Source organism: Montipora capricornis, chromosome 10 (genome assembly GCF_036669925.1).
Source record: "Montipora capricornis isolate CH-2021 chromosome 10, ASM3666992v2, whole genome shotgun sequence".
In the NCBI taxonomy this organism is placed as follows: Eukaryota; Metazoa; Cnidaria; class Anthozoa; order Scleractinia; family Acroporidae; genus Montipora; species Montipora capricornis.
Genome location: NC_090892.1, coordinates 30,914,313 through 30,924,312, shown reverse-complemented (window position 1 = coordinate 30,924,312; position 10,000 = coordinate 30,914,313). Strand labels below are relative to the sequence as shown.

General features: G+C 38.2%; 1 protein-coding gene across 2 annotated transcripts in view; it reads right to left on the bottom strand.

Moving 5' to 3' along the window:
- LOC138022391 (AN1-type zinc finger protein 1-like) overlaps positions 1-10,000 on the bottom strand; it is a 185,980-nt gene that overhangs the window by 11,999 nt on the left and 163,981 nt on the right. For both annotated transcript variants that reach the window (XM_068869512.1, XM_068869513.1), the window contains exon 9: positions 3,860-3,943. In XM_068869512.1, the coding sequence (XP_068725613.1) occupies positions 3,860-3,943 (84 nt within the window). The remainder of the gene's footprint in view (positions 1-3,859; positions 3,944-10,000) is intronic.

The window sequence follows — 10,000 nt, the reverse complement described above, 5'->3', positions numbered from 1 at the left end:
TTTTAATGCTCACAGGCCTCTATAGTTACGCTCTATATATTGAGCACTCTAACTGGCTCGATGGTTGCCATGAAACAGGCTTGTAGCGATGAACTTGTAGTTTTACTTGTTTTTTTCTTCAATATATACTTCGCTCTACTTCTATGTATTGAGCACTGTTTTGCGAAAATCAAGTTTCACACTTTATATATATATATATTTTTTTGAAACGCAGGTTAAAGACAAAAGAGAGAAATGATCCTGGCACTCATCTAGGCAATTTCAGCAATTTTCTCTTATAGGCCACCTGAAAAAGGAAAAATGAAGAAGAAGAACACCAAGACAAATGCTGGTGCCCAGGGGTCTACTAGAAACCACAAGTTCGCATAGAAAGCTTCCCATACTGCAAAACCGCCATGAATATAAAATATTTGCCCACTGAGCAGAGCTTCAAATCCATACAAAACCCGAATATCCCAGTGCCCCTTAGACAAAGAAAAGAGCAGAGAGGTAGGGAGGAATAGCCAAACCGAAGACTTGGGACCGTGAGCAGAAGTGTTTAGATCCTTATCCCGAAAGAGTTTGAAGTCCAGATTTCTAAATTAAAAAAAAAAAAAACCAAAAACTTCTACCATTTCATGACACGACTGAGCACTCAGGCAAGCCGGGGATGGTCATTAAGGTTGTGTAGTAAAAAAAGAAACGAAATATGTGATACACATAAATAGTCCCGACCACATCGAGCAAATCTCAGACAAAGTTTGTGCAACTCTGGTTTGAAGAATTATGGATGTAGCTTAAAAGGGTGCGATTCAAAGACCCAACCTTTCGACACTATGAGGGCCTTTAAAGTTCTATGACGTTGACACAAACGTGACCAAGAATTGTAACTTTGCACTGTCGTAACTCTTACACAAATTCCATCTCATTCAAGTTGTACAATGTGGGCAAATTATCTTTAGTAATTTGGCACGAGCACTTCAGAAAACGAATAGAGAGTGAAAGGTTCACAATTGTATGTTCACGTTGTCGTTTAAACTTCAAATTTAGTGATTTCACGTCGTTGTTATGCAGAGTACAGCAAATATATATTCTCACCTGCGTGCATCACCAAAAAAAGTAACAACAACAACAACAACTTTGTTTTGATTGCAGTCTCAACGAACTGTGTGACAAAACTAGAGCTTTAATTTCATATCTTGCATTAAAGGTTAACTATAATGAATGACAGAATCCTGGGCAACTCCTTCCATTGCACTTTTGGTTATACAGAAATATGCGAGTTCCTGCTGCTGTCTTTCGAACTACTTAGAAAATACTTCTGAGCGCGTTGTTCAAGCCTACTTTCACCACGAACCTACACTGAACCACTCATACATTTGGGTAATGTGCAATAAGATCGTGTAACACTCACAAAAAGTCTTGATGAACGAACACTTCTCAGTGCTTTGAAACAGAAGAATGAATGCATTTTAAAGGGGAACTTCGGGGTAAAATTGAAGTTATTTTGTATGTTTGGCCTCTGTCCCATGTCTCAATTTTTGATAACATCATTCCCATATTGTTTCATTCGAATTAAATATTGTATCGAAAGACGACCGAAAATGCAAATAGAAATCCGTCAATTTGAGTCGCGGTCAGTGGTCAGCAGCTCGTGATGACGTAGAATCGTCAAATTCACTTTCCAAGGTGTTTTATAAAAGGCTGCTTCTTCATTCTTCAACTTTGCTTAAATTATAATTCCTGTCGTTGTATCTGTATCCTCGACTGTACTTTGATTGTTTCAAGCGAAATAGTGAGCCGTTGTGTACCTAGTTGCCATAATTATTGAAAGAAGAGGAAGAAAAATGGAAACACACGTATACGGTGACTACAGGATCGCACAAGACGATTGCGCGAAGGCATGGCTCGACAGAATCAGAGGGAAGAATATGCCACCACTTGAAAACAGCTACGTCTGGAGCGATCATTTCATGCCAAGCTGTTTCGAGATAGATTTCCGGGAAAAATTAACAGGGGAAAAATCTAGGAGGGTCTTGAAGAATGATGCTCTTCCATCCTCGTTTAGCTACGGCCCCGAAGCGAAGAAGCCGCATTTATCAAGCGAACATTGCATTCAGCGACGAAGGCATTGAGAAGTTAGTGCTTGACAGTTTGCTTCGTTTTTACTATGAATCAAATAAATTCGCCACATTCACTGCTAGTAACAGCCTCGATAAGCTTATTTTTGACAGGCTCAATTTCTTGGCAGCATATGCATGCCTCCGCTCTTCCCATAATCTGACAATTGCTGCATGTACGCCAACGTTACAAAAAACAAACATTGCATTTGCTCCGTATTCTTCGTGACTTTCTTCTATTAGGAATGCATTTATGAACAGAGAACGAGCGAACATAAGCATTGGTAGCAGCAGAAGCAAATTATGTTGCCTTCACGCATATTCCCTTAAAACATTGAGCTAAACTTAAGACGTAAAGTTTATTATCAAGGATTACATTATAATGTTTTGCTGTTTTTGAAAGAGTAAATAAAGCCGCAATGAAGCTGCGCAATAGAAGGAGTAGTGGAAGGAAAGATCCGTTTTCGCATCCCTTTAATCGATTTATAAAGGCAACAACGAAGAAACAGAAAGACCAATATAACAATTTATCAACAGAGTTGAGTTTATTTGTCACTTAGTCTGTTGTAGAATTACAATTAACGGATAACTCGTACAACAAACCAGTCTGAATTTCGCAGTATTACATCTGTTTCTTCATCGCTTGCCATGCATTTGTCGCCTATTAAAGTCTTTGGGGTTGCTAACCGCTTCATCAGTGCTCACACGCTGTTCAAACTGGTACGGCCGAATTGAAAAACTCTTGCAGGCATGTTCCTCATCAATTTTATTAGAATACGTCCCAGAATTGGCCACTTTTAGCGATGATATAAAGGCAAAAGCCCCTTCTTCGCCAATGCAAAATATTGTACACAACTCGACACAACTCTGGGTGTGACGATTCTACGTCACACGATGATACGCTGACCGCTTTCTGAACAAGCGAGCAATTTTCAAGATGGCGGATTTCTATTTCCATTTTCGGTCGTCTTTCAGGTGAAATATTTCATTTCAATGAAACGATATGGGAATGATGTTATCAAAAATTGAGACATAAACCCGAGGCCAAACATACAAAATACCTTCAATTTTACCCCGGAGTTCCCCTTTAAAAGCTCTGGCACTGAAAGCTCTTTCTCAATCATTTAATCGCCTTGAATGAATGAATGAATAAAAATCACGATATGTTATTATCAAGCTGTTTGGTCAAAATGTCTCGGTGTTGCTGGGCCAAGGTCGGTTTCCCCTTTTTCAGGGCCGATAAAAGTGAGTAGTTCCAGGAGGGCAAGATAAACCATGATTTCGTTCATCCTAGCCTCTCTTCAAGCAACCCACAACCCAGGTTGTCATCCCAGATTTAAACAACTTGGGTCAAGAATATGATAATCTAGTTTGCTTTGGAGGACAATTGCAAATATATTTGAATGACGGAAATATTGATCATAACAGAGAAATGTATGCACGAGGAATATATGCCAGTTGGTGATGGTTACATGGTAACAGGCAAAGGACGATTAGATCAAAGTAACAGGCTGGAATAAAAACTATGACCTCTGTAATACCAAATGGATGCCGCGGTTCTGCTCACGTAGCTGCAAACTACCCAGTGAGCTCCCAAGATCCCTGTGTTCAATAATGAGTATTATTCCTGAATGACAAACTTGAAAAGAAACCTTTAAAAGCCTGCTCTGCTCAAAGCATGCCATTAAATAAAAATAAAACTGACATTTCTTGAGGACCCCTTCTAGACGCAATATGCAAATCAGAATGTAAGTACTCACTTTCTCTCCTGTATTTAAGTTATTATCATTTTGCAGTCTTGCAGCTACAGCAATCTTGTCAATAATCTTGCCAACAGTCCAATACTGAAATTAAAATTATCAATTAAGTAGAAGAGTAAGCCTATGCTACATGTTTGATATTCAATCAGCAGTTTTTTTATGCATTCTTTTAAAGACATTTCTGTATTAAATTAAAACTAGACGCTCCATGAGCGTACACTGGGTTACCTGTGGTACGCGTTACTCAAAAACAGAAGGGACTGAGTTGGGTGGTATTGAACTGCAGCGTTCCAGTCAATTTTTTCAAGTCGGGGGTCATTAAGACCATTTAAGGGTCACCCAGAAGTCGTGCCAGCAGAGGCCCTTTGGCTCATACGTTCATACAACGAAACAGTTCTTTTTCTGAGGTTAAAAACCTGGCTACCAGCCTATTAACCATTTGTCAGAGAGAAAAAATTCCTGTCATCTTTAGAAAAAATAGGCACGCATCGCGTACGTATGGTAGTGCAGTAACACAGTGCTTTATTCCATATTGTCAAATGAGCTGCGTTTTGTCTTCCACGATATTCAAGTTCAATATGCAGCTCTAATAGTACCGGTATTGTTTTGGTATTGTATATCATTGTCGTGTCATGGTAAAAGTCTAAAGTAAATAGCCCTCTGAGAAGACATGTGGTTACTAGCAAAGTACTAAACCCAGAAGGACTGAAGAAAATAAAAGGGAATCGAGAAACATCGGCTTCTAGGCTGACATGTTGATCATTTCCAAGTTCCCTCACAACTTCTTTTTACTACAAGTTTAAGCGTGCACTCAGAGCGTCTGACAACTTTGTAATACAATAATTCACCGAAGTTTCCCCTATCCGGCGGGGTCAGTATCTGGATGGGTGACCTAAAATAATATACCACTTCGTAACAGAAGCATAGGACCGAAAATTATATTTTAACGCCCAGAAATGCGAACTAAGCAAGATACAGATTTTGTTAGCTTGCTTTATGCAAAACAAATATTGATGCAAAAGTAAATAAATATTGATACACAGTTTTCACGAAGAGCAGAAGGAGGTTTTCAGGACCGTCGATCGAGAATAAAATATTTTGCCATCAGCGACAAAATTTACGACATGAATACAACATTAATTTTGAACTGCAAATACGAAAAGTTAGCATCCGCGAAAAACATTTTGCGAGATTTTTGCTACATTAAAATTTGTTATTGTACTTTTGGCTGCACAAGTAAATCGCAAAATCGAAAGTGACATCAAATTCATCAGGCGCCGTGATCAAGTTTTTTTTTTATATATATTTTATTAATTTTTATTGATTTGAAGTTACATACATTTTTCCACAAACAAACATAATTCACATTAACAGACAGACACGATACATCATATATTTACAAACGCACCCCACAATTCCTCTTAACTCCCTTCTGCTTCTAAATATAATGACTAGAACAGCACAGCAACAACACGAGATTCTATATACATCTAGTTGTTTTTGTACTTGGCCCATTTCATATTGTGAGCTTTTAGTTTATTATTTGATTTTGCGATCATTGTCTCAAGCTGGTAAATCATTTTAATTTTCGAGTTAAATACTTTAATTGAAGGAAGAGACTTGATCTGTCGACAAGAATATAAATACTGTTTAGCAATTATTAAAGTATGATTAATAAATAATTCGTCTTCGCATCTTAAAATACCAAACATTATATCTTTATCAGAAAGGTGTTCTACCCTTGATTATAAAGCCATTTTATAACCTTAGCCCAGAAATCCTTAGTATAACGACAACAAATGAAAAAATGCTCCAGGGATTCGTTCATTTCACCACAAAGGGAACACGCCGGAGATGGAATAATACCAATTTTGTTTAAAAATGAATTTGTGACAAGACACCTGTTAAGTAATTTGTATTGGAATTCACGCGATTTTGTGTGTGATCAAGTTACCGTGGCGTGTTTACTCGCAAAACAGTGAGGCATCTGTGTCAAATGATGGCAAGATACCGGGTTTTTGTTCTTGTTCGTTTTCTTTTCTTTCAAGTGTTATAAAGTTTGACAAGAAATGTGCGAATTCAGATCACAATCGCCTAACTCTTGAGGTTGACCATTGTTTCTGCAAAGACAAAAATTTACTCTCCAAGATTATGGCGTCTTGAAGTAAACACGTGTTGTTCATTTGAAGACCACCGTAAGCCCAAATAACTCGACATGGTGGCAGCAGCCTTTAAACTGAAAGAGAATCAAACATAACAGACATATGGCAGACCAAGGTCAACACGAAGCCGGAATTCAAGCTGAACAACCTGAACACTCACCCGGCCCAACCAGCCGCGCAACCACAAGTCGCCGCAGCTGTACAGCACCTCGTGATTCAACAGATACCCATGGCGAGTTATCAAGTTCAACCACCTGAAAAGTTCAACTTCAAACCCAAAGAATGGTCCCACTGGATCAAGCGTTTGGAACAATTTCGAAAAGCAACCGGACTCGACCAAAAGGACGGCGAGAGCCAAGTGAACACTTTGATTTATTCGATGGGCGAACAAGCTGATGACATAGTAGTGTCATTCGGACTAACAACTGAAGAAGCAAAGCAGTACAGCGTGGTGAAAGGCAAGTTTGAAGCTCATTTCGTGGTAAAGAGAAACATAATATTTGAACGAGCTAAGTTCAACCTGAGAAGTCAACAAGATTGCGAGTCAATTGATAACTTTATAACGGATTTGTATTGTCTTGCTGAATACTGCGAATTTGGAACTCTAAAGGCCTATTTACACGCTGCGATTTGTTGTGACGATTTGTCGGCCCCGAGAAATCGTGAAGCAAAGCGGCGCGTGTAAACGGCGACCCGATGCGCGCGCGACATATCTGTCGATTCGGAAACATCGGTTGCAAAATCACGCCATTATACGCGCCCAACATGTTTTTGTCCTGCAGTTATACACTTGAGCATGCGCATAACCTGAAATGGCGCGCATACATGTTGCTTTTCGCTACAATTTGTTTCTTTTGGTGAAAAGCTATGCGGACAAAAGCAACTATTTGTTGTGTTTCCAGTTCGATATTACTGCTAGCTGCCGCCTCAAAATGTTTAAAAAAAGAAAGAGAAGAAAAAGAACCGTCTGGGTTAAAGACTGGCTGCTACAATGGGAAAGTAAAGGAGCATTTAACCAAATTTTCGAGGAACTTGGCGTGGGCGATCCTGCTTCATTCCAAAACTACGTGAGAATGAATGCTGAAACATTTGAGGTAAGCGCGCAATTCAGGAATAATTTGTTCAGTCAGTATTTTTCGGCCCCCCTCAAGATTTTTACGCTAGTTTTTGTCTACTTTAATTTGTTTGAATTAATTAAATCAGTAGCTTCACTTTAAAATAAATTTTAAATATATTATCTTGAATATGGGTCCTGTACACAGTAACTGCTTGTTGTTCCATGATCACTCCTGCAGACCTCTGATTATATCGTTATGTTTTTACTTTCACGCTTATACATGTATGAACATTACTGTACATTACAATTTTCTTCAACTTCCAAACATTATAACAATATTCCAAAAAATAATTCCGTGGCCCACTTTACTGAAAAAAACATTTACACCACAAAATTCTATTATCCACATTTGCAGAGTTATTTAGATTAACAGTTTGCATTAGTGAAACTACCGTATTTATTCGATTTAGCGCCCAGGGCACTTACTAAATTTTTTGACCTTGAGAGTGGGCACTTTTCACCATTTTCAGCATTTCACCATTTTCTGTTGGTCATTTGGAGCTGAGCTGAGCTGAGCTGATCCGTAAGTAACTATCTGGCGATGGCCAAAATGAAGGACCAGCCAGATTTAGTACATCGTTCATCGTTATTGACCGAACTAAAGACCGAAATCGGCAAACAGATGAAGATCGTCACAGAACGATTCGAAAGCAAGATCCGTGACCTGGACAAGAAACTTAACAGCCTCGAAACGTCGCAATCGTTTGTTTCGAGCAAATTTGATGCCATTTAAAACCATTAACGATAAAGTTAACCAGCTAGAAGACAGCATTTCACATTTTGAGGACGACCTGTACGAAAACATGGCGTCCCTCGATGTAACACAACAGTACTTGAGGCGTGATTGCTTAGAAATTACTGGAATTCCAGTCATCCCTCTGGACAATCTACCAGGCTCGTTGTTGAACTGTCCTCTGCTTTGGATATTGACTTAAATAAACAAGACATTTCGACTGCTCATCGCCTTCCAGCTACCAAGAAGATGAAAGAGCGAATAATTGTAAAGTTTGTTAGGCGTGACAAACGCAATGAAATTTACAAGCAAAGATCAAAGCTGCATGGGAAGGACACGTCGTGTTTACCATCAGTGGCGGCTGAACTTGGTATTAAGAGCATTGCTGATAAGCCAACGAAGATTTATATTAACGAATCCCTAACTCCTTACAGAAGAAGACTTTTTGGGAAGCTTAACACATTCAAGAACACAAACAAGTGGAAGTATCTATGGACGACGAATGGTACTATCCATCTACGACAAACGGATTCATCACAAACATTCCACTTCGATGCTATGGAAGACTTTGAGGAGTTTGTAAACCCACAAAAGGACAAGAAGTAACTGGACAGATAAGTAATTGTAATTGTAACCAATGATGATTTAAATTTTGAAACTCTAGCTCGAATACAAGAATATGTCTTGTTGTAATAATGGTTTGACGCAACTACCATTCTTCAATTTATCAGACCAAGAATTTTGTAATTTAATTGGTTCCTGCACCCCCAGCCTGTCCGAAAGACTCGGTGATAATATTGATCTTTTGAATGTGCTCCCTAATCCTGACAAACATGATGAAAGGGATTCTGACCTAATGCTTATTCCTCCATGCTCAGAATACTACGAAACCTCCAAATTAAATAAGTTACTCAATTCATCTTACAGCTCTAAGATTTGTTTTAGTATATTCCACTGCAATATTAGAAGTCTACCAAAAAATCTTCCTATCTTAGAAGATTGGTTATACTCTTTAGAAAAAAAACCTGACATATTAGCCATCTCAGAAACAAAGCTGAACAGCAAATTTATAATTAACATTGATATACCCCAGTACCATTTTTTTCACACTGACTCTGAAACAGCTGCTGGGGGTGCCGCACTTTATATATCTAACAATTTAAAAGCCATACCCAGGGCAGATATAAAGTTTACTATGCCTCTAGTTGAATCCTGTTGGGCAGAAATTATTGCTAGCAATAACAAACCGAATATTATTATAGGATGCATATATAGACATCTTCCAGCTAATATGCCAGGTTTCACACAAGAACTACAAAATATAATCAAAAGTTTAAGTAATAGGAAACAACATGTCTATATAGTAGGAGATGTAAATGCAAATTTCCTGAAGTACAATGAGCATGCTAACACTGAAGATTATCTTAATATGCTGTACTCTAACAATTTTCTCCCACTCATCACTAAACCCACTAGACTCACAGATCACTCTTCCACCTTAATTGATCATATTTATACTAATGCTCCCATTGAAAATACTACTTCTGGTATCGCTCTAGCTGACATATCTGACCATTTGCCTGTTTTCTGCATCTGTAATGCACCCACTTCTAAAAACAAGCATATGACATATTATAGAGATTATAGTAACTTCTGCAAAGAACAATACTTAGCCGACATTGAAAAGCTCTAGATTGGTTCACAAGTTACCTTACTGAAAGAACTCAATATGTGAAACTAAGTAATGTTGAACCTGAATTTCTCCAGATTGTTTGTGGAGTTCCTCAGGGATCAACCCTTGGACCACTATTATTTCTTCTGTACATAAATGATCTTGCTAACTCTTCAGACATGCTTTCCTTTCGACTTTTTGCTGATGATGCTAATATCTTCTATGCTACTAAAACATCAAAAGATCTTGAGGCAGTTATGAACTCAGCACTTCAGAAAGTAATTAACTATTGCAATCTCAATAAGTTGTCTATTAACATGAGGAAAACAAACTTTATGATAATAACATCTCCACAGAAGCCAACTATACACAATATTAATATCTTAAACATTGAACGCAAAACTAGTATCAAATATTTAGGCATTTATTTAGATGAGCATTTGAATTGGAAAACTCA